Genomic DNA, 25,830 nt, shown 5'->3' on the forward strand with positions numbered 1-25,830 from the left:
AATTTTGTAGAAGCATTTTCCTTGTAAATCATAATAATGTCTCTTTCTTTACTAAATGATTAAATATAATGATGCCAAGAGGTGAATATTGTGATCACATTGACTGAAGTGATGGATTGTTAAATTTTGGAAAGGGATGGTCGAAAATCAAATCGGGGGGGGGGGGGTGGTTGAAGTAGAGCCTCATCACTGTTGCAAAAAAGATGACCATTGGCCGTATAGTGAGAAAAAAATGGTTGCATGCTGATGTAGAAAAACTCTACTGAATTCATAAAATGTATTCAAGCTTTGACAGCTAAAAAATGCATTATTCCCCAGTTTACTAGTACCCGCTCAAAAATCTAATGGTGCATCCCTAAATACCATCATTGTTTTGCTCATTGGCATATACACGTTTTTATTTCAGTATATTCAGCAATAACTAACGGACATTTTTTTCCTGGTTTGAACGAAATTACCTCTTGAAAATTGTCAGCGTATTTATTTATAACGTTATTGTCGCATACATCTTAATCACACCTCCATCTAAATCAGTAAAAGTATTTATAAATTTGATACCAATTATTCTTATTTGCAGACTTAGATGATGTTGGAATTATGAATGCAAAACCACAAATGTTTATATTCAAACACTACAGTAGCACTGCACTTACCGTCACTGTCATCAGTATGTCTGGCCACTTTCTGCAAGTTGAATGGCAGCAATCAGTGTACTTGGAGGTCGCGGATCGCGGATGCAGTGGTGAACTACAGTATGATTTGACGGAAGCTAAGTACTGTAACAAGTGTCAGTTATGAAAAGACACGTAAGTAGCTACCGGTAGTACAGATAGGGACAAGATTATGGTCTCAAATGAATTCGTAACACGTGAAAATCGCGTTAAGTACAGTTGTAGTGCCGCTATGCTTTTGAGAGTCATGTGTACAGAGCGTTGGCTTTGATTTCCATCGGCACCAGCTACGATGCTGAAGTTATTTTCGTATTCGTTTTCGTATTCGTATTCGTATTCGTATTGGAGTCACTGACAGAAATTGTTATTTTTAGTCCAGGTTTCAGGTATGAAACGTGCAATATACGATATTTACTGAGGTTTAAATATTGTGATAATTTGATTCGTAATTTCATCTGCCAAATTTGGTTAAATTTACATAAATTTGCATTTGTAGATATTATAGAATTTTGTTCACTTCATTTTATTTAAAAAAAAAATACTTAAAATCGGTTGGGATCTGGTAAGGTAGCATCTTCGCTTGCCAATGTCTCTTGACCGGGCAGCTGGATGCACCCCGAAATCAGGTGGTCAGTGCCAAGTAATGGGACTCGTGAGAGCGGATGCAAAGGAGCTGCCCTGGACTGTACCATTGTTTTGCGGGGAGGGCAGACTTTTGTGAGGCGCTGCAAAACGGGTGACTGTTGAAAGCTATGATGAACGGGGGACTTGTCTAGGACAACCATCTGAATAAAAAAATGTGAAAATTGTTATATCCGGTCATCCTTTTGGACTCACTTTAGAATGATCATATCCATTTACAATTTGTATTTCAAGTATTTTACTTGATTTTGATATGGCTCTACGTAGACCTGAAATAAATTATAATAACAATACAATACAATACTTTACAAAACTCAGGGAGTGCGGTAAGGCAAAAAATTACAAAATTGCAAGTTACGACTAAGTTGTACGTGCTGCTACAGGGGAGAAAGTAACATAAATCAATGACAATAGGTAGTTTATCTTTCAGAGTAAAGATGTGAGCAATATTATACATAAAACCGGACCGACCGATAATTCATGTATTACATTCAATCAGGGCTCAAAGTAGCAAGCATTTTCAGTCGCATAGGCGACCAAATTTTATGAGATTGCAACTGAATTTTTTTCAAGACATTTCTCCATACCGTATACGTGATCAAATACAACATATATTCGCTCAGTGTTCACGGAGCATTGTCCTGAAAGGCCACGACCCCAAAATACGCATTGAATAAGCATAGCCGTTGAGCGGAGTTACTCAAAGGTTTGAGCGCGTTCTCTCCTCTGCAAGCGCTGCCAATGTGTCTGCTGATGTTATCTTGATCTGTCAAAATATCCCATGAATTTAATGATAAATTTTACTACAATCCAATCAAGTATCAGAAGCAGTTTTAGTGCTGTCACATCATTTCAAATGAACCAATCATAATCCCAGCATAAAATGTCATCAAAATATAGCTGACAAGGGAAAACAAGCAACCAGTAACTGCAACATGTTTCATGCGTTCACGTGCGTAATGAATATTTGCGTTAGTGGCATGTGACCGGCTAGACCATTTCCGGAAATCGTCCTTTGGAAAGCAGATCAAAGCATCGATTTCATCAAGCTTGGACTGGATTATCCTGTTTCATAAAGGTTTTTGTTTTCAGCTAGATCTAAATAACAAGCAACTTTATTGAAATATCATGGCAAATCTGCCGGGCAGCGACTGCAATTATGTAGAACCATGAAGGTAGTAGAGAACAGACCATGGATGGGACTGTGGCGATGACCTCAATGACCCGAGCGAGTTCGATACACGCCACAAGTACCGCTGCGATATCACAGCTAGGATTAAATGCGCATATACGTTTGAGTTTTGTTCTCTTGCCTACAAAATATCTATCGAAAGTTGATAGTTGCTGCATTTCTATTCAGAGTTTTTGTTGAAAAAAGGAGCTATCTACGGCTAGCGGCTTAATCGGTCCCCCAAAATAGTATCGCTGAAGTTTTCGGAGTGACCTGCAGAACGGAGTTGTAGAGCGGGGCAAACTGCGTAACACTAAAACTGGATCGCACAGTAACAAATGACGGAAACCGATCGAGCCAGTTGCGACAGCTACTAGACTAGCTGAAGTCTATTTATCATAGAATACAGGTATTTCTCGATATTTCGCGATACAAATTAATTTCCATGCATTCTGGTGTATCTTATCATAACGCAAGTTGATCAACATGTTCTGGCAATGACAGTTGACGCAAACGCAAGGAAAGAAAAATAGATGGGCCGTACTGAAATAAAGACTCTGACAACAGCTCACACATTCATTTAATCTTTATTAGGGAAACAAATGTACCGATCGGGACATAGGCCTATGATACCATTTTATTCATCTCGTTTTCTTTTATGACGCTTTCCCACATCATATGAGATGATATTTTCTTTGCGACAGCAGTCTAAATATAGCATGTCATCGACTTAGGGGCATGCGATAACGTTGAGCCCTGCATTCACTGTCGTTATGACGATCACTTTCTCAGAGATATCAGTTTAAAACAAGAAAATTACCTTTTAAGTTTACAACTCGTCAAATTGGGCGGGTCAGCTAAATTTCCATTATCGATACTAATGATGTCAACAGAATGTTTAAGTTGGTTGTTGCATGGAGGTAGTAGTCTCTACTACCTCCATGGTTGTTGTGATAAAGTTAATACGAATACGAATACGAATACGAAAATGATGTTTGTTTAAAAAATCTTTCCTCCAAAGACTACTACTGGCCCACAGGCGCTAATAGCTTGGTAGTCTGCTAAATAGATCGATTTTCGGCTCGATCTATCGATCCCGTGGTCAGTATGCCCGCCACTGTAACCTAGTGAGTATTTTGGTTACAATGGCGCGCATATCGACTACGGGATCGATAGATCGAACCGAAAATCGATCTATTCAACAGACTACCCAGCTAAGGAGTGCCTGTGTACTGGCCGTTTGTTTTTAAAATCTCTCCTCTAATTATAGCAACGATATCTTTCAATCTAGGGCCTAAAAGATTGGATCTTTTTCAACTTACATTCTCAAATGTTGAAGTATTGATATATTGTCATATAAAAAGCACTTTAAGTTCTGTAAAGACAGAACTTTTATATAATACGTACGAAATTTGGACTAAAAATAAAAAATTTTGTCAGTGACTCCAATACGAATACGAATACGAATACGAAAACGAATACGAAAACGAATACGAAAATAACTTCAGCGTTGGCTTTGATTTCCACCGGCACCAGCTACGATCTGGCTCCCCTAACTCTGCCATTTTGTCACTTTGGGGTCATATCGAGGTCAACGTATGTTCCCGCTTCAAAATTTGGTGCAAGACCGATCAATCAACTAGATCCTCAACGAAAAAAGGTTTGTCTAGATCTGTATCATTCATGTTTTAATCACATGAAACAGTGAAGGGTTGAAAACAGAAAATATCTTCCGTATGAAGGCAAGTTTAAATTTTTAAAGTATCTTACACGACCTCTCATTCAAAATCCCCATGGTGCAACAGGCTTCCATGGTGATAAACAATATGGCCGACACCTTGATAGAGCTTCAACGCTGATGCAGAGTTACTGTTTTCATATTAGTCGCCATTTCCACCACTTACTAGAGTCCAATTGGTAAGGGATATTGCAGTTGTTTTCAAAGGGCATGCACATACAAATTGTAATGATAACTAAATGCGATATATCGGTTTTCTTAATGTTTAAAGTGGTTTTTCACATCGACCAAGTTCCAACTCGCCTGCAATGCATTGACGTCGCCTCCCGTTACACATACACTGGATTAGCAACATTTTCAGGTGGCTAGGAAAATTAGTGGCAGTTTTAGCGTAAATGGTGCTTAGATAGAGATTCAAATAGTACGGTGTACCCGGCAAAGGAAAAGGCAGATAGGCCTTTTAATGTACAATCGTTGATTTAATCATTTTATTCGTAATATACCCGTGAACTGCAGTCTGAGTCTGATGTCTCCAGTGAAGGACCGCTTTTGTTTACATTAATCGATTGCATTGAATATGAGCACCAACTAGAAGAAACTGTGTTCGCTCATGGAGTTAAAAAAAAGGCCGTCATGGTTCGCTCAATGTTTTTTGTACTGTGTATCATTTGAGAGGCTTGACAAGTGGAAGTTAAGATTGTAAGTTAGTGCATGGATGTACAATCCTGTACACCCATGATGTTTAGGGGGTCCAGACACTTCGCACCAAAACCAGTTCGCCCCACACAACTTCGTCCCAAAACCATTTCGTACCAAAACCACCTCGTCCCAAGTACTACTTCGCCCAACCCCACTTCGTCCCAAGTACCACATCGTACTAAAACCACTTCGCCCAAAGTATAGTACAGTCAACTCGTCCTGAAACAACGATGTTACGACGTATCATAAGGTTGTTTTTACCTACAACTTGGAAGCATTAATGTATAGGACATTTTGGCTACCACGAACCATTTATTGTTGCATGAAACCATAAACGATAGAATAAGAAAAAAGAAACACGCAAATGCTACAACTCAGGTGCCGTGCGCGGAATTGCACGATGTCAATTTCGCGAAATGCGTACAATTTCAAGATTTCAGTCCCAGGATGACAGGAAGGTGGTTATTTTCAGCTTTACCAGTTAGCGATAAGTTTCGGGCAAAGTGGTTTGGGGGACATGACTTTTGGGGCGAAGTGGTTTTGGTACGAGGATGTTTTGGTGCGAAGTGGTTTTGGTGCGAAATGGTATGGGACGAGATGGTATGGTGCGAAGTGGTTTTGGTGCGAAGTGTCTGGGAACCATGTTTAGTGGCGTCATTCATTATGCATGTTATGTGCGCGGTGATCTGGACAAACCTGTCAAAGATACGCATCATTTGAATCATTTACCTACAATATTTCCCGGCCAATTGCAGTTCTCTCGAAGGCAATATATTTTTCTCTTTCATCTAGGTGAATGCATTAACAGCAGCAATGACTTAGGCAAGGGCAAGCCTGTCTCAAGACTGGTCAGGCAGTAATATCACACCGGTTTCTGTAGTGCTGAGATCAACATCACCATTTCCATACAGCAATGAGCCTTGCACAAGCAAGGAAGTTCCTGGACTCAACCCAGAAGAAACCTGGACAAAAGGAAAATGAAACCAAAGCCCAGTTCTATTGGAGAAAACTTCGAGAAACAATTAGATTTACAGTGAAAAATGTTTACAGGTCTGACCTGAAAAGTGTTGTCATAGGACATGGTGTGCATCATGTGAGGAAACTAAATCATATCAATGAGATAACTGATGTGTTATACAACCCAGAAGCTAAGGTGAGTTTCACACTTGTCACAGCCATATTGGGCTTGTGCTAACGTGCCTTTTGCGACTTGATCTTTTACATAGTATGAAAGTGCAGTGAGTCATGAACTGGTATTTTTCATGGTTTCATACCATCATTGTTATGTTTAGTGTCATCTCAGGGGCCGACTCGCAGCGATTTCGAAGCTGTTATCCAATTGGGTGGCTGAATCTTACCAATATAATGAAAACAATACAAATAGACTCCCTAAGTGGCTATGAATAGTGACAACCGACCAATCAGATATAACCTTGCAAACACGCTGCAAATCAGCCGCATCTCAGTGTATCATTCTGAAAGAAAGCCCTCGTCATGATATTGTAAAATTACTACACATGAGTTGATAAACAGATATCTTCATCCCTGATGTCATGAGAAGTACTACAATATTGCTTAGTAAAGGAGAGAAGTGGCTGTTCCTCAGAATTGACTTTTAATACCTTGTACAGACATCTCTTCATAGAAGGCATGGATAAAGGATCTACTGTTATGGTACAAAGCGATGTGAATTAGTATTAACTGTTTCATATTTCTAATATTGTACCAAATTCCAATACTTAATTAAATGACTCTCTAAGATCTGCGACGATAATTTAAGAAACATTTGAAAACTTCGTGTATGTTAATATAATAGCAGATAGCACATGCTACAGTTTGCTTTAAAATATTAAATTGTTGACAAATTGTAACGAAAGACCTTTGGTCTATATCATAGAAATAACGGAAATCATCATAAACTTTAAAGTCTTCAAGTACTGTATGTGATGACAAATATTTGCACCATGGGCACTTCAGTGTGTATAAATGCTTGTAGCGTGTACCATAACTTCAGTGTGTAAATGCTTGTAGCGTGTACCATACATGTTAATGAAATGTGTCAAGTAGCTGACGGCAGGTGCAAGTTATGATATGAATGAGACATCTTATGCTATTGAGTTTGACAAAATCAGTGACTGTTTCTTAATTCTTCACCAATATTGATATATATATCCATTATGGTGATAACCGGGAGGGCACATTGTATACATTTTGTGTGTATATATATATATATATATATATATATATATATATATATATATATATATATATATATATATATATATATATATATATATATATATATATATATATATAATGTGTGTGTGTGTGTGTGTGTGTAAATATAATGCTTGTGAGATAATAACATTACCAAATGAACAAAAAAAGATAAAATAAGAGCTAGCTTGAAAGATTTCATTGTTTATGTTCAGACATCAAATCATTAAAGTGTATCATCTTGATTGTCCATTTTTAGGAGTACTTGACCGTTGACTGTAAGGGTATCAACATTTTCCATTTGGATGGAAGAAAGAAAGACTTTATTCAGCCAGATGAAGAGTTTACCAGACTGATCCATGCCAAGGAAGTCAATGAATACATTGGCTGGACACCAGGTGGAGATGAACTACTTTTGTTGTCTGATGAATTTGAACTTATTTCTGTCGGCAAAGTACCTCAGAAGATTTATGCCGTCGTGTACAATGAGCAGTGTAATGAAATAGTTACTGCTGGTGTTGGCAATGTTACAGTAAGTATTAAAGACATGGAATTCATGCACTGTGTTATAGTTTATTTTTGTTTTTGTTTTTGTTTGCAGAGTTTAATTTGTTTACCAAAATTGATAAGCCTTACAAAGGCTGAATGTTTTAAAATATGTCTTCCAGGTGATATTGTGGGGACGGCATTAGAGAATACTGTGTATGGTCCCTAATGTACATCCTGCTTTGCAGGTTTAAGTTCAGGGAGTTCTTTTGGTGTTTTGATATTTCTTGAAAGCTGACGTAATCGTTAATTTAATGGATTATTGGTTTACAAGTGAGTTGCAATAATTATCATCATACTCCGATACAAAAGTTCAAAAATTCTCACAGGTACCTTAATATCAGCTTTCTGTGGTCAGGGGAAGCCTGTTGGAAGACAGACAGTTCATTGTAAGAGGCAAAAGTCCTCATTCGAAACAAGTTGTGGCTATAAATAATAGAGCCTAAACATGATTTGAACTAAATTGGGATAATTGGATAGTGAAGTAATGTCGCTTTAATCTAATAATGTAAGCTCATCTGCTTTCCTTTTTAAGCAATACACTTGTTTTTAGGAGTAATTGTAATATTGCAACATTCAGCTATAGGGCACCTAACACTTTTGAGAAATTTAAAAAATGTAAAGATCCAATTCCCCCAAATAAGTTCCCATCGTGTTCATAGTGAAGGTACAGAACTCCAATATACTTTGAACAACCGATTTATTTTATTGTTTGCTCATGAGTAATTTTGTTATTATAAAATTGTTTTCTCTCTCTCAACTCTCCTAAAGTTGTGGAAATCTTCGAAGTGTGCAATTTGTAGTTCAATTAAACAAAATATAGTTACTGTATTGAAATAGCATTCTTTTTCTTTTTGTTCAGTCATGGAGCTTTCGATATGCAGCCAAGCACCTTATCCCGAGGAAGATGGCCAAAGAGGGTCTGACTGCTCAAGACATCTTTCCACTAATCTCACTGGAGGACACAGCCAGCAGAGCTCAGAGAGCTTTCACAGCATGTGGTACTGCAGTTGCAGTGTTCAATCTTTATGAAGGCAAACTAGTCACATACAAAAGAGACCTTCATGTCAGGAATATTACAAGGTGATAAATTTATACATCTTTGCATAATTAATGTCACATCATGAATTAAACCATCTATGTTCACTGGTTTTACATAAATTTCTCATGATTAATACCGTATTTTAATTCTCAAATATCATTTCCTTACAATCCTATTTCTAAAATGCTATTATTTGTAATAGGCTCTGGAGGCATCCAACATTTTCTCTCTGTGATCTGTTTCATTGTTTGTCAAAAAGCACTAAGGCAATAAACTTCTCTTTCACAAATTCTTTTCACAAGTTGTTGTTAAACATAAGAACTCAGTTATTGTTGGGTGATCACACCCTGGGGACTTTTACCTTGCTTCACTCAGCACAATACATCTGTGTCTGTGCTCAGCATATATCTTTGACTGGCCATAGAGGGCGCTACATGTATCTGCAGCTGCCTCCAACTTTTTGAGGTTCAAGAGAAAAAGCTTTGTCATCAGACATATTTCAGAATGTTATTTTGAAATGTGTGGGTTTAATCAATTAAAATAACTATTTCGAACATATTTAGTTTTGCAAAGAGATTTTGAAAAATTTATGATGAGGCAGAAATTTGTCCAGTACATACTATTCCATCATCTTCCACTATTACTTAAATTGCTCTCTTCTCTACTTGATTCTACAAAAGATAAGATAAATAATGTCAAGTAGTCATTAAAAATTTTAGATGAATATTAACGTACTCTTCCAACGTGTCCAACGTATTCCTCCCATTCTGTTGTAAAGTCACTTACAACTAGTTTTGTTACTGTGAAGAATACAAAAATACTACAAATTTTTACACCAGCAATACATGCACGTGCATCACACAATTTGTACTGATTCAGACATGATAATTTAGTATACCAACTGGTAAAAAATACAAGTATTTTTGAAAGTTGTCTGATTCTTAGTATTTTTATAAATATGTATTCATTGACAATAGTTACAGAACTTGTGTTGTTGTGCTGTATTTGTGTCTTGCAGCTTGCTGTTCTTCAACCCACTGAAGTGTTTGATCACAGCAGCCAGAGATGGAACTATCAAAATGTGGGATGAAACATGGCATTTGAAGCTAGTCTTTGTAGGCCACAGTGGTGCTGTTAGCTGTCTGGCTGTCTATCCATATGGACCATACATCATCTCAGGGTCCCATGACTGTACACTCAGAGTATGGAGTTTAGAAACCTGTGATGAAGTGGACATGTAAGTATTGCTATACAAATACCCACATGTATCAGGTATAAAAATTCTGTGAAAGAAGAAATTGTCATTATGTGTGTCTCATGATACGCTTTTTGCCATAAAATGGCTGGTTGAGGACTCCATACCTGTCGAATTTTACCTTGGTGTCCCCATTCAAGATAAAACGGCTGTCCAGGCTTTGACAACAGTGAAGTTTTCTGCAACTCTGCCAGTTCATAAGGCCAAAAAAAATATGTTGTGCTGTTCCGATAACATGGTTTTCAAAAATTAGGGTAGGCAGGTCGGAAGGATTTTTTCCAAAATATTTTTATTTTTAAATAAGCGCGTTTCAGGATTCAGGGCCATCAAACACTTGCCGCATCTCCAGAAAAACGTATCATGCATATAAAGGAATAAAAACATAAAAGGCGTTCTCATTCAAGCAAAAATCAAATGCCAGGTAACGAACACGTGATTTTATAGGTTTTTCCTTTCTTTTTTTTACTTCCATGTTTACGTAGCTCTAAAAAGTTTAGGGTCGGCAGGCAAAAAATAGGGTAGGTTGGGTTATCGGAACAGCCCAGTTTTTTCTCTTTGACCTAAGTGACAGTCATCTCTTGGGATTCTACTGTTTGTGGCCTATTCAAAATACATGATATTTGAATATCTATTATTGGGAAAGTTGACTGGAACAAACGTAGCCTGTCTTTGTTCAATATCAGAATGGTTATATTTATTTCATTTATTATTACAATATTTGAAAGTGGTGTAGCATTACACTACAAAAGGTATAGATACACACTGAATTGAAGTGGTAATATGAAGCCAGAAAAACAGGTTTATGCTAGTGGAGTGTAGCCCCATTGACTCTTGTTTGTAAATGTTAGAAGTAGGTAAATAGCATAGGTAATGAAATTTCATGTGCAAACATATACTTAGTGTTCATTTGTCCACATTGTATTTTCCAATGCTGTCAGATTTCTATTGTGTTGGGTAGTAGCATCCTTTTTTTTTTAAACAGGATTGAAACTGCAGAACCTGTTGATGGTCTAGGTACAGTCCTCAAATGTGACAATGTACACAGCTATTCAGCATTCACCGTCTCTCTGTGGAAAATCCGGGATATACACACCATGCACACAGCAATAGGGTAAGTTCTTTAATTCCTGCATAGTGATTCCACTACATTCCTTCATAATGTTGTTTAATAATATGTAGGAATACCTACTGGAATCTGCAAATACCAAATAATTGAAAATTTCGTACAAAAAATCTCTTAATGTTTGTTTTACAGTTGAAAATATAGTGTATCGGTAAGACAAGAGTTGCTTATTATTAAGAACTGCATGGGCAAGTTGTATCTTTACCTATGAATGTCTGTGTACATTTTTATATACTATGACCATTCTTGCCCAAATATTTAAAATTTACATAATTTGTGTTACATGTAATGGATAATTTAATTTTCAGTTTGTACTATGGATTCACAAGAAGGAAGGAACAATCTTAAACATGAATGTAGAGTCTGTCTGTATCAGTTGTACCGTACAGTCAGCGTTCTCCCCAGCTCAGAAAAACAGCAAAATTACATAACAATACATAATTTGCATATTCCTTTGTTGTGGAAGGTTATTCTTTTGTACTGTTATTAACATATGAATAGATTGCTCAAAAATGAAGGGGTGGCCCACCCCTAAAAATAGTTTTATAGAGAAGCCTGACATTGATTATGATGTTCCTACTTTTTATTTGTCAGACATAAAATAGATGCAATACGGCTCACAAACAGACCTGAACCTGAGGTGAGTGTTTAGATGACTATGAGATGTCACATGAGTTCATGAGTATAAGTCTTTCAGTCACGGGATATTATTCGTTGCTCAACAATTCAAATGATCTGTCAGAATTTTATGAAATGAGATGCTATTGAAGTTACCAATGGTTCAATATGCAACAAATTTAAATATTGAACTGCTTCTACACATATTACTGAAAGAAGATTTGTTTATATTGCGTTTCAAGGCCTCCAGCCCATATGCAAGGGGAGTTACAGAGATTTTTTTTTGTTATTACTGAAAAAAAAAACTGGCGATTTTATTCAAGGTTTTTCACTTGACATTCAAGTTTTTTTTTTAATGACAATCTTCCAGCACATGTCTAAACAACCATTTATGAAGCTTTCAATTAATTCAGAGAAAACAGAATTTCAAGAGATTTTGTTGCATTAGTATTTCATGTGTTATGGTTTCATTGTATTACAGTGCCCACGACGTGCGTTAGTAGTAACTAGAGATGCAACAGTCAGAGTGGTTGCACCCAGCAATGGAAATGTCATCACATCACTGATTGTGGATAGGAAAGTTGGAGTTGTGGATGCAATTTATGCCCAAGCAGAAGGTAAGTATAATCTTCAGACATTGTTGTTTCAACTTGAACAATTGACTGCAACACAGAATTTGCAATAGTGCAGGGAGTGATTGAAATAGAAAAATGGCCGAAGTGTTTTCAGTGTTTCATCGCTGATTTCATTGTGTCATTAGCTCATATTTGGTGTTTATATAAATACCAAAAAGAGCTTATATGGTGAGTCGGTGGCATCTGTATGTATGTATGTTTGTGGGTATGTGTGTGCGGATGTATGTCCATCACACGCAAAAGCTCCCATACCGCCTAAGCTACCATCTCAGTATTTGGTGTACAGGTAGATGCAGGGGTTGAGATGTGACGTTGTTCAAATGAACACGTCAGTGTCAAAAATGTGCAAATGAGGTAAGAAAAAGGGAAATTCTGCAAATGTTCAGGAGTGGTGGCATACCAACAGCTGAAACAGGATACTCCACTGACCTGTAGTCATTTCCTGTCATTGTTTATGAACTGTTACATATGAACAGACCTGCTCAAACTAAGGGATGGACCATTAGATCTTGGGAGGGGGTGGTCACAATGAAATTGTGAACATTTTTTTTACAAATTTCTAAAAAATTTTTTCCCAAATGAGAAGAGCTGTGTCAATTTTTTTTAATGAGTAAATTTTCAGATTTATAATTTTTTTTAGTTCGACGCTGTCTGAGGATACAATGTACATCCATATCACTAGCGCAAATAAGATTGCGTGCTGTAACTACAATTACATACATATGGCCCAGTGATTTATATTGCTAATAGATTTTGTGAAATGTTGCAGATCATCTTTTGACAAGCTGAGAAGCTGTTTGCAAAAAATGTGGTGAAATTTCAATATTTGTGTTTTTAGGACAATTTTTGCCCTTTTTTGATCAAAACATCTATTTCTCTGTAGCAGTATGTCCAACTTCTGTCATTCTTGTTTTTCTGGTTTAAATACTTCTCGTTATTTTTCTGGTCGTACTGTGCCGAAATCATTGTCATAACATCAAACGTAGAATTTTCCTGCACTGAACAGATAGAAACAACATTTATTGTTGATCTTTGGTACTGGTATGTACCAATTCTGATCAAATGTGAGCGACACCGTACAATTGCGGTATTTTTCTATATTAAAATTGATACCATAACCTGGCTAGGGTCACAAGGAAAAATATGTACTGACAGCTCCAAAATGGCTTTTTCAATCAGAGACTACTGGCCTGTGCTTTTTTCTAACCCCACTGTTTTTAACCACGCAGAAACATTATTTGTTGCTCTGAAGAATGGTGACATGGTACTGGCTAACACAAAAGTCAATCCCAGTGTTGTCAAGCATACATGGAAGGGCAGTGAAGGAAGTGGTAAGTTTTAAGAAATGAGAAATCACCATTGAGAAACCATTAAATTGTATTTTAGGAACATGGTCTCATGTCCTTCCAGCAGAAATCAACAAACAATGAGTAGTCATTCTAATCTTCAGAACATTTTCCAAGGTTTGCAAACATGTATGTTGTTCAAATTGATTAAACTATAATTTCCTTTCAAATTTGACAGTGTGTAGCAATATTGTCAAGTTTGTGTTAGTCATAACTGTACATCAAAACATAAATTTTTATGACAAATTGTCACTTTAAATTTCTTCACAGCAAACCAATATGAATGTGTTGTTTCAATGATTAGATAAAATTGGAAATTACAGTAAGATTTTGCAAAAAAATGAGCACAACCGAACAGCTAGTTTAGCCTGCAGGAGGTCCAAGGCACACATAACAGAATTTGTAACTGTTCATTCCATTGCTTTGCAAGTAGTTTATGTGGCTCACATTTTGTGAATCTGTAGAAAGAGAACATTTCAACTGCCTGTGTTTGTATGAATACATTGTGGAGAACTCCCTGGAAACTGATGTGTGGAAAGGACTGTTCAGGTCGGCCAAGGTCACAGTTCAAAGTCCCATGAAAAGTTCCAAGATGAGAGGCAAGGACAGAACACTGGTCATGGGTGGTCGTAAAGATGGCTACTTGGCTGTATTGGACTGGGACACCATGGAAGTCACCTACAAAATTGAGGTAAGAATTCTCCGAGTACATGGATGTTGTGTGTCATAAATCAGTAAATGTTATTTTCACACTGTACAAAGTATGCATACAGCAAAAAAGAACATGATGTTTGCAACATATTTTGCCAAGTTCAAAAGTTGCTATGTAAATAACAGCAAATAAATAATGTTTGAATATGAACTATTTTCTATAGGCGCATGGCTACAAGGGTGTTCTGAGTCTTCTTGCCAACTCTAAAGATGATCAGCTCATCTCAGCTGGTCTAGGTAAGTACAGTAATCATCATATCACAATGCACAAAACCTTAGTTTGTTTTTGTCCTTTTTTCCTGGATGATTCCCATTATTATTATAAAGATAAATTCACAAAATATATTCCTCTTTTCCCTTGTAAATATTTCTCCCAGTGTTACGATCATTTCACACCTTGCAAGATAGACTTTTGACTTGTGGCATTTTTCAAGATACACAAGATCTAGATTTGTGGAACAAGATGATTTGGCACAAAAGTGTTACAAAGTTCCTGAGAAATTTTTCTTTACTTGTCGCAAAGTGCAACCTACATTCCAGTCATGGTGACCTTTTTTCGTTAGTTTTAAATATGGTACAGTTGAGCATTGTACAGTTAACTTATGAAAGAATGTACTTTCAAATGAATCCCTTTTACAACTAGCAAAACCTGTTTTTAGATGAAATTTTGCAGTCAGTGAGTGCCAACTACATTTCACACTGTGATCTATATTTAGAAAGTTAGCTTCAGTGGTGTTCTGCCTGCCTGACGTTTTCACTGTACATGTCTTAGTGAATGTATATAGCACTGTGGATACATCCATCACTAGTTGTAAAGCATGTTTAAATGCCTGAATTTACAGGCTTTGTCAGGATGAGATAAAGCACCATGTTGTACTCAATATGGGTCAGCAAGATGAATAATTATTACAAAATTGTGTAAGTTCTTAATGGAGGAAAGTTCTTTTATATTGAATTATCAAATGTTAGAAATTTACAGAGTAAAAAACACATTAATATGGTTACCTTTCCACAAACTGCAGGGTAAAGTTCATTACTGTATTTTGATCTACTCAGTCAGTAAAATGACATAAATTCTGTTTGTTGAAACTTGAAAAATAAAAACACCCAAACTTTTATTGTAATCCATAAGTTACTTATTTAAATCACACAGAAATTGAAAATATTTGTAAAATATTAATAGAATATTAATGTGTAATTATTACTGATGCTTCTTACTTCAATTCATAATTTTTGTTACCAAAGTTCTCAAAGGCATGTTTCAGTAACAATACTTGCTTCAAAGAATCAGCATTGCAGGGTAGGATTGAACAAAACAAAGATATTCCAGAGAATCATATCATAGTATACATGTATGTATTGCTCACATTTCTGTGTCAGTGTGTGACAAGAAAAGTGTCCATTGTAAAGGTAACCACTGCACACCTCATAGAACCATCAATTCATAAATCTGTCATTTACAATCATTGCATGCATGCTACAACAGAGTGTGATCATGAATATGATAGTAAGTATCACAGGCAGCATTGCATCAGTGTGGCCCCCTCCCCTTCCCTCCCTTCTGGAGTGATCTGGGTTTTTTCTCTCCACTCCTTGCTAAATTTACCCCATAACATCATAACATTGTCTGCAGTGGGGAGCAACCTATACAGTTCCTCATCATTATCTCCCACTGATTATTACAATGAAACTACCTGACCCCTTTGATATATAACCAGTAATAACATGATTTTTAAGTTAACTACTCTTGATTAATCCCTCAGACTTGACTCAACTTCACTCCTGATAATACAAAGAACAGACAAATATTACAAGATGTCAATCGCAAAGTGTGAGGACTTAATCATTTGTTACAAACAAAGTTGTTCATACAGTTACAGTGAATGGACTCAAACACTTTTATGCTTGCCAAACATGTTCTGGTAAGCTGAGAGTGACACCCCCTGTATTCACCAATCACAGTACTGTAGTGGTTATATTTGCAGTTATAGACAGTTTTGAGTAAACTCATTCAGAATCCTGAATTTGATTGTTCTCAAACTAGGTGTGTCACATGAGCATGTACAGAGTCGTCTCACTGCAAGAGTGCAGGCATTGAGCATCTGAACAATAATCATCAGGAGAAATACCAATTATTTCATCTTAGTGCAAATATCTGTGAACAATGCACCTTATTCACAGAAAGGTTTTCTCTTTGCATGTTAATACAGTAAACCCTCCTGGTGTGCACATATTGTCTTGTCTTTCACAATAACATTTTACTTGTGTGTTTGTATTTGTCTAATATGCAAATGTTCTTATGTTACTAACATGCTGATATTTGTTTGTTTGTTTGTGATTACTCAATGCAAATTTTCAGATCCTGAGACTTCGAGTAGTAAGTACATTGAACTCTGTCATGGCCCAGCATTCCCGTCTACTCATGTCACTTCCTGTAGTTAGAAACTCTCTAAAACCATCAGTAAAACCTCTATTGTACCCTTGTACATGTATACCCCAAATTTGTCCTAGTCTTGGAGATAATTTTGTACCAGCTGTGTGTGAATAGTTTTACATCACTAGTTTGGGCAGACCTTGAGGAAGGGGTACTTGCTCAGAAAAAAGACATCCCCTTTTTACACCCCATTTCTACTCATATTGGTACAAACCTACCATTGGAAACACCATGGTTGTACCTATAAGTGGGTTTGAAATAGGTTAATAGAATACAGTCATGTAACATGTCTGCATTTTATTGATCATCAGAATCATATATACGTAAATCAGGATACTGAAGAAACCTGTGATAAAAGATATTTTAAAAACCTTCAGTATTACATGTATATGTAGTTCACCACCAGTCATTATTCCACTTGATTGCCTAAACTAGTGACTCATAAAATCTGTCATCATCGTAGAGTATTCTGTCTGTCAATTGTTTTAGTGATATCATTTTGTGCTGTCTGTCTGTCTGTCTGCATGTACCTCTGTCATGTCAACCTTCACTATAAAATATCCAAGAAATGCCCAGTGAATTAAATTGTAAATAAATATCTAAATATCTTCCGTAAAGAAAAATATAGAAAACAATAATCTTTCAAGGAAGAACTGTGTGTTTGCCGCCTGACATGCAAAGCCCCATAAAACTATGAAAGGAGTGTGAATTTTCAGAATTTACCAGTAATCATAGTGATAATACTTACAATGGGTGGATTCTGGTCAAGCAAGGTCAGTGTCAAGGTATATGAGGCATGTTCCTGATTAGAAATGCAGTCAATGCCTTTGCTCCATCAAATTACAAAAGTTTATCATGATGTGATAGGACATAGCTATTTCCCAGTGTGTGAAAAATGCCCTACAGAAACAGCATGGAAATAGTTATGTTACATGACAGGAAATCTAATTTGCACACCAATGAAAGCCTTTGCTTTTTATAAGATGAAGAATGACAGTGCTTCATAACTCTGTGTACAACCATAGATATATGAGCATGGAATAAACAAAAATTTACTTGTAATGTCAAGCTGTATTCCTCAAAGATTATTTTAACTTTGCTTCAGTATTTGAATGACATACGCCCCAGCTTGGGACATACCAAACAGATTCTGTGTCTATAAACAGCTGAAGAAGCACCTTCTCTGCAATTATTAAAGGCATCACTCTTTTCAGATAAGATGTATTGCCAACATTTCATGGAAATAATCTCACTTTGTCAATGTTGAGCGATATGCAACTGTGAACAATGTATCAACAGTTATAGTAAAAAATGAAGTACTTGCATGTACGCTTGATAAAAATTGATCAATGATGGAGAAACTCAATAAAATTAGAAATTATAGTAAAATGCTGAGTCAGACTCTGACAGTGATAGCAAGCAAGAAATATCCACTTGTCACCTGTCACTTTTCAAGATTATTCTGGTATTACAATGACTACAAAGATTTTTAACTCTGCAAGTGAAAAATTCAGTATTGATTATTAATGTGACTCGTGTAAAGTTATATCCCATTCTGCAAAAGAATACTTGATTAAACTATCATTTTAAACAGTGAAACATTTACACCGAAACAATTTCACAGGCCAGAAATTTCTTGTGGTAGAATGTGAAGTATTCAATCGTCCTAGAATACCATTACTAAGTTAAACCAGTTTAAGTCAGTTTCGTCAAGTACAAATACAGCAGTGTGTCAAAGTCTGTACTTAGAGTACTTCAAAGTTGCTTAACATGGACTGTTTCCATGAACTTCATATACCTACCACTTATTATTCTTACTTGTCATATTTCTTAATTCAAAATTAAGTTTCTTCAATCTAGTTAAATAAAGATTTTCCCTGTACCATCTTCCAGGTTAAGTATATATCAATGTATGTTCATAACCGTAGTACAAACTTTGTGTTAATTTCATCATTCTGGTGTTCATTTCACAGACAATGTCATCAAAGTGTGGCGGGTATTTCCATTTGCTGAAGAGTCCCTGGCACCGCTGATGTCGTTTTACTGTGCAAATACTCCACTACACATGTCAGTCATGAGAAGTTGCTTGATGGTTGCTTTTCAAGAGCCGTCTACTGCCACCTACAGCATTGTCAAATATGACATCAATTCCAAAAGTAAGTGTTCCAGTCTCTATGGTTCCTACTGAAATAGAGGGGACTCCGTCACAAATCTTGTTAATGATGCCATGTTTTATTGTGTTCATTAAGAACAGCAGGGCTCCCGCTACCTGATCACCAATTAACCAAATGCTACAGAAAGTTAAAAATGGTTTTAAAAATTCCAGTTTGGTTAACGTAGTGGCTATTGAACTTTTAGACAGTGCTTCCTCAACAGAAAACTACAGCAGACACAGATGTCATAAATACACAGATAATTAATGCGATAAGAACTGAATAAATATTTCTTTAATGTAAAAACTATCATTAACAACATACAAAACATCTTGATTTGTATATTAAGGAACTCCTAAATGCCGAGAAAGCTGTTGCCACACTTGAGATCATAAACTGGTTAAAAGTTGTTCAAAGTGGCTACAGTATTTTTGGTTTGATCAATGAGATTGCTTATCATTTTGGTGACTTAGGGGGAGCCCTGAGCAGCATGTACAGAATGTAGAAAGGACTCATTGTGGTAACAAAGTTTCATAGAAGAAAAATATGCATGTATTAGTTTATGTATCAGTAAAAGAAAATATCAATTGAAAGAATGTGTGTGAGTGAATATCTCTGCTTGTTTTTCGTTTACACGTTCATAAAAAAATCACACACTCCCTTCTGAACAACACAATTCCACACTTCTAAACATCACACCTCTGCCCCTCCATGAAAGGAACCATGATCATAACCATGTACAATTTGGTCCATAGGCAGTTTGCTTGAATATTCTAATCGGGTCTGTTGTGATTTTTTTTTTGTAGATCGGTTTGATCACAGTCCAAACGAAGACCACATTGATGATGTTACAGGGCTCAGTTGCTGCCCTAGAATGCAGGTGACCGCTTCCTGCAGCTCTGACGGCACACTTAGAATATGGAATGAAGCTAACAGACTCATTAGGTATGTACATACATGTATACCCATACAACATACCGGTACAACATGACAGCATCAATCTTCATCACCATTGACTCCATCTTTTACCGATGATCAGTGTACCCAATATACTGGTACATTAAAATAGAAGTTACAGAGTTAAATAATTTATTGATTAAATTTATTACATTTCAAATTTGATAATTTCTTTGTACTCTTGATTGTAGGATCGTCAAGCTGAACGCAATGCCCACAAGTCTGTGCTTCTGCAGTGAGAAAGGTGACCTGCTGATAGGAATAGGCAAACATTTACACAGGATTGAACACTACAAATGTAAGTTATGCATCAAAGTACTTGTCACATTACTGTTATCAGGTTCTTACACATGAACATGAATGACCATGAAGTACGGTGTTACTAATTAGCCTATGGGATACCTATATATTCCAAAGTGAAACATTTCATGTACAATTTTGTTCACATTGCATGATGAGTGAAGACGACAGTGTGATACAACCATATAGCTTTCATGGCAAAGTCAAATCCAGTCCAGTGAAAAAAAAAAATTTGAAGATAAAATTTTGTCAACGGAATATTGTACTTAAAATTCTAGATACATTTCGATAAGAAACATCAAGTCCACTTGTGAACATTTTTCAGTCTTTGCAATGGTTTGGTCAGACAACAGTGGTCACTATTACACTAGTGAAAACTACTTGCAATGAGTCGTAATACCAGGTCGTTAAGAGTGTTACAGAGACATGGCATGCTTAGCCTAATGCCTATGAAGCATTCATTTCAACACTTTCACATATGTGCTAACAGATACTGGGCTTCAACTCAGTGAACAGCTTATCACAGAAAAATACTGAAAACAGAAAAACTATCAATCCGTATCAGACAGCTCCGAATGATTAATGTCAACTTTCCCCTATTTTTGCGCTTTTCATTTCAGATATGCCCAAAGCATACATGATGAAGATGGTATCCATGCATTTTCCTGATGAGATTGATGAAGATCCTTTACCCTATGACGGTGATTTGATACACTACATGACCCATGAAGATGTCAAGAGACTCAAACATGCACACTCCTCACTCTACAAGTATGTACTTTTGTAATTCTTCTAATATGGACAAATGCATGTGTTTGTGCAATCATACCTCTTTAGAAAAAATACTGACCCATACAGAAAAAAGGAATACTACTGTTAGTAGTGTTTTGTGTACTTCAAGTTACAATAATACAATAAATTAAAGTAAATTTTGTCAATTTTTGTCAGAAATATTTTATAACTTTTATATTAGTCCATACATTCGGTGTGTATTATCCACATGCAAAAAGTATTATCCACATGCCAAGTCTATGATCCACTGTCTTTACATTATCCAGATTTGATCATTTTGTGGATGTTCTCACTGATGAAGAAAATGAAGAGCTTACTAGAGAAAAGAAGACGAAGGAAAAAGTAAGAAATTACTATAATCATGATGTTCACTTGGAAATGATACTACAATGTACGTTATATGAAGACAGTTTACCAAACATGCATTTCCACACTAAGCCGTTGCAACTTTGGTTTGGATCAGTAACAGCTGTTAGCAGCCTTCATGAAGAACTGTATTTGGTCATGTGTGGTCTTTCCTACAGCTCTGTGCCTTGTCAAAACAGACAAATTATATAGCAATTCACTCATAGCTCTTAAAGGGACAAAGTCGGCCATTTTTCATGAATTTTGTTTGATACGAGATACTACTTATTTTGTTTAAAATGTTGAAAAATACTAAATGAATGGGTGACCGTGCATATATTCGACCCCAGTTTTAGACACGATACATGAAACCATGGCAAAAATGAAAAGTATCTTGTATCAAACAAACTTTATGAAAAATGGCTGATTTTGTCTATTTAAGCCTCCAATCAACCACAGAAGTTTTGCAAGGAAGTTGATAATTCATCGTCAGGAGACCATGTGCATCCTAAATACACCACAAGATAGCCTACCCTACACCTCTATTAACTGAACTTTCCAATCCCACATGTATGTATGCATTAAATCTTGTATGCTCTCTATCGTGTAAATATGGTTAGTTTGATTGTTGGTAAGTGAAGCAATGAGTTGTTGGTAGCAAAACTTTCATGGCAGTTGAAGATGACAGGAAAATATCATCATGATGTCATGGTGAATCCACATTTCAGAAAAAAAACCAATGATGTGTATTTGTTGACAGGAGTATGCCATGTTGGAAGCCAGAGACAGTGAATTGAGGAAGATTCGAGATGGAAAGATTGCACTGAAGAAGAAACCAAGACCACCTCCAAGAGTTAGAGAAGAGGCTTTTCAGAAATACTTAGAGTTACTTCCAAGGCCAGAACAAATATTTGTGAGTTTTCTGTAAACATTGTTAGTACTGTTTTTGTGTTTATGAAATTAATCTTAGGACAAGCTATCAGCTAGACATTCTGATACTTTCCTTATGTTTAATCCTTATATCCAAATTGTAGTCATAAGGTACCTGTATAAGCGCCAAGTCGCAGATGAATAGTTTAATTTCTTCTATTCGTTTTTACTCATCAGCTGATGTTACTACAATGAACACCAATCTAGAAATAATGGTTTATTCTGCAAAAAGTGATCAAATAATGTATAATATGATCAAGCAAGAGCCATAAAGGGCAATTTCCAGGAACTGTGAAAGTTTACAAAGGAAAGGATGCCAAATTGTTTCTTTCAGTGGAATTGTCAAATTTTACTTTGACAGTATCAAGATAGTGTTTGAAAACAGGATAAAGAAGTGTGCTTTTCATATCCTCCATTCATTCATTCATGCAATGGTGTACATATCGTTCCTAACATCTAGGTACCCAAAGATGATTACTTCAACCCCAATGCATTCATGGATGTGCCAGACATTCAAGGTGAGACACGTAAAATGTCTTTTTTAATGAAAACCAACGGCATAAAGAATGTCTGCCTTTCTCCTGTAATGTGAATCTATGGGCTGTTTATCACACTGCAAATATGTTTGTATCATTCACATGTAACTGTCTTCTATGGTTCAGTCATCACATTTACTCAAACTGTGTTTGTATTGAACTCATTCCCATAGGAGAGGCACCGTACCGTGAGTTTTCCCCAATGGGTTTCTTTCCTAATCCTGCCTCCATCGTGCGGGAAGAAGATGAGGAAGAGGACGGAGTCAAAGTCACAAGGAAGAGACCTCTCCCCATCAACCCTTCGGGCTTCATTCCCAATTCCGTCCTTATACGTTTACTGTGGAAAGAGGAGGACACGGCACAGATGAAATCTGACTCATGGAGGCCGCCAGCATTGAGTGAAGATCAGTTAGCAGAGATTAATGCCAGAAAAAGGGTGTGTATAAAATGAAATCTTCATCTTCAGATAACAATACATACATGATAATTAATTATGGGCTATTTAACCTTAGGAAAAAAACCATATTGAACATTTAACATTTTTCAACCTACAGGTGCATAAAAGTGATCAAAACACCATATGATTCCATATAAAATTTTTCATCAATGTGACATCACAAAATATTACTTTGATACTTTGCAAACTCAGTTTCCACTTCAATCTTTTCTCTTTACTGATGTTCTTAACAAAAGCCTAAACTTTTTTGTTTTTAAGGGAAGAAAGGTTGAATTATCACATGCATGTTCTGTTAATCAGGAAAGTGTTTGTAAACGTGCACTTTCACTTACTTCAGCAAAAGTGCCCCTGCCTTTTTTCAGGAATTCAGTTTGAATCTATAAATACATGTAAGCTGCGTATTAACATTCAGATTCTGAGATAAAGTTAATTTGGATAATCCATTAATGAAGGACCCACACACACTAACAAAGTTATTTGTTTATCATTTATTAAAATCAGCTGCTATACTTTAACAATTTAAAATTAAAAAAAAAATATTTTTCTATAATATTTCAAATTGGTTGTTAAGAGTGGAAACTAAACTGAATCTCAGTTGACCTAACTGCCTAGTTCACAGTTTTGCATCTAACATGTCCTTTCATTCATCACCGTTTTTATGCTCTTTGTTTTTATCAACCCACCAATCACAGCCCAAGGACGAGGATATCGAGGTGAACTGCGTTCTCCAAATCTACATTTTGACCCCACGTGACCCAACAAGACGTGTTTGTTTGTTTGATTGTGTACTGCATGTTCCCTCAAATAATTGCTTTTACTGCTAGCCTTGCTGTTGGTTTGCTGTGCTATTTGAAGTCACGTGTTAATGCATGTTATCTGTGCTCTAATTCTGCACTGTGTTGTGGCTTTATCTGCTGTGTCAATCACTACAAACAGTATTCTAATCAACATGTCTATGTCCTTGATTTTTACTGTCTAACATATGTATTCCAACAGAAAAAAACAAACGAGAAAGTAAAGATTTTCAGTATTACGAATGCAACATTTATCAGTCACTGATGACTGGTACTCAACTTCTGTTTTTCATGTTGATTTGCCGAACAAACAATGCTATCATATGCCATCATGAAGTGATTTCACATATTTCTTTGTAAATTTCATGTTGCTATGTACGCATTGTCCATCGGCTATCAACATGGAAACTTGACAACCAATGACTTCATTTTTTTACTTCTGTGTGTTGTTAAAATATCCAAACATTTTTGGAAATTTGAAAAAAATCATTTAATTACTCAATCAATACTTAAAAAAATATGCAGGGTAGACATGTATAATAGTTAAAGAAAATAATACCGGAAATGACTCACCACAAGAAATTAACAGAGATTTACCAGACTTTGAATACTCTTTAAGTTGTACACAAGTGACATGTTTCTAGAGCATCTCTATATGTTAGGATTTTTCAGAAAAACCAACATTGACAGAAGCACATAACTATCAAGTTTTAGGGCTTGAAATTTTGATGTCTCCCATATCTTTCATTTACAAGAACATTTGAAAGAATTCAAATAAAAATACAGCCATAGATGTAGAATGTATAGGTAAAGTTGTTAGATTAGTCATATGTGTTTGACTTGTGTAATTGCATGTATCATTGATTTTGTCAAAGTATTGTATGAAATATTAAAAAACAAATATATGTATACACTTAATAATATGGCGTGAGATATGAGCATAAAATATCAGGCTCAAATACTAGCATAGTATTTCTCTAGCATTTATAGTCTCAGAGACAAAAGAAATTTATTTGCATAACCATAAAATCCTTATAGTAGCCACATGTAAAGATGCATGATAGACAAAAATATTCCAGCATTTTCAAAAATTCATATTTTACTCACAGGCTTGTATTTTAGCATTTTACCGAGATAATTTTCAAAGTGCTTTTCATTCAAAAACAGCAAAAAAAATGGTTATGTCATGCATGTGCTCTAAACATTTGGCAACCCTATGCTGTTGCCCCAGAGCTCACACAAAATGCAAACTTTTAACCACTACCTCCATGGAAAGATGGACCATACCACATGGAACGTAGGGTTGAACAGGTTCAAAATCCAACACAACAAATACTCACACAGTCTCTTATAAGGTTTGATTCCATAAGTTAATGCATGGGTGTGATATTTCATATTATTATAGCCATATCATCAATGTGGTAAGTTCAACCCTGTAGCACTTATAGAATTTATACCCTTCCCATATATTTACTTGTATATTAGTATGTGTGAGAGTTGTATGTGCTGGTGTAGTTTTTTGTGCGCATTTTTTTTTCTCCGCCAACAATGAAAGGAATCTTTTTCCCACCTTTGATGCTGCAGCGAGTTTTCGTCTGGAGTGATGAAGAAGAGGTATTTTCATCTTCAATTTTTTTTTTCAAATAATTATGAATCTATTTTATACATTATTTAGAATTAGAATGTTTAGTACATGTGCAGGTGTGCGAGTTGTCATG

The 25,830-nt window shown here is 36.0% G+C and overlaps 2 protein-coding genes across 16 annotated transcripts in view; one reads left to right on the forward strand and one right to left on the reverse strand.

Annotated features, from left to right (window-relative positions):
* The window catches only part of LOC139147294 (uncharacterized), a 69,824-nt gene extending 68,876 nt beyond the window's left edge, over positions 1 to 948 (reverse strand). The window contains exon 1 of the mRNA XM_070718325.1: positions 654 to 948. The gene's annotated coding sequence lies outside the window, so the exon portion shown is untranslated. The remainder of the gene's footprint in view (positions 1 to 653) is intronic.
* A 3,060-nt stretch (positions 949 to 4,008) lies between these two features.
* LOC139147295 (WD repeat-containing protein 97-like) overlaps positions 4,009 to 25,830 on the forward strand; it is a 36,115-nt gene continuing 14,293 nt past the window's right edge. For 7 of the 15 annotated variants that reach the window (XM_070718328.1, XM_070718332.1, XM_070718337.1 and 4 more), the window contains exons 1-22: positions 4,284 to 4,401; positions 5,714 to 6,074; positions 7,398 to 7,670; positions 8,547 to 8,767; positions 9,745 to 9,963; positions 10,964 to 11,092; positions 11,699 to 11,744; positions 12,204 to 12,339; positions 13,587 to 13,688; positions 14,168 to 14,394; positions 14,579 to 14,651; positions 16,774 to 16,791; positions 18,822 to 19,004; positions 19,808 to 19,946; positions 20,150 to 20,256; positions 20,879 to 21,029; positions 21,317 to 21,392; positions 22,156 to 22,308; positions 22,786 to 22,843; positions 23,035 to 23,297; positions 24,011 to 24,031; positions 25,697 to 25,726. In XM_070718328.1, the coding sequence (XP_070574429.1) occupies positions 5,835 to 6,074; positions 7,398 to 7,670; positions 8,547 to 8,767; positions 9,745 to 9,963; positions 10,964 to 11,092; positions 11,699 to 11,744; positions 12,204 to 12,339; positions 13,587 to 13,688; positions 14,168 to 14,394; positions 14,579 to 14,651; positions 16,774 to 16,791; positions 18,822 to 19,004; positions 19,808 to 19,946; positions 20,150 to 20,256; positions 20,879 to 21,029; positions 21,317 to 21,392; positions 22,156 to 22,308; positions 22,786 to 22,843; positions 23,035 to 23,297; positions 24,011 to 24,031; positions 25,697 to 25,726 (2,865 nt within the window). In that variant the 5' untranslated portion in view covers positions 4,284 to 4,401; positions 5,714 to 5,834. Of the gene's footprint in view, positions 4,145 to 4,283; positions 4,402 to 5,713; positions 6,075 to 7,397; positions 7,671 to 8,546; positions 8,768 to 9,744; positions 9,964 to 10,963; positions 11,093 to 11,698; positions 11,745 to 12,203; positions 12,340 to 13,586; positions 13,689 to 14,167; positions 14,395 to 14,578; positions 14,652 to 16,773; positions 16,792 to 18,821; positions 19,005 to 19,807; positions 19,947 to 20,149; positions 20,257 to 20,878; positions 21,030 to 21,316; positions 21,393 to 22,155; positions 22,309 to 22,785; positions 22,844 to 23,034; positions 23,298 to 24,010; positions 24,032 to 25,696; positions 25,727 to 25,830 lie in introns of those variants that run through there. The other 8 variants (XM_070718331.1, XM_070718341.1, XM_070718336.1 and 5 more) reach the window with 6 other exon arrangements.

The sequence above is a fragment of the Ptychodera flava genome, chromosome 13 (genome assembly GCF_041260155.1).
Source record: "Ptychodera flava strain L36383 chromosome 13, AS_Pfla_20210202, whole genome shotgun sequence".
In the NCBI taxonomy this organism is placed as follows: domain Eukaryota; kingdom Metazoa; phylum Hemichordata; class Enteropneusta; family Ptychoderidae; genus Ptychodera; species Ptychodera flava.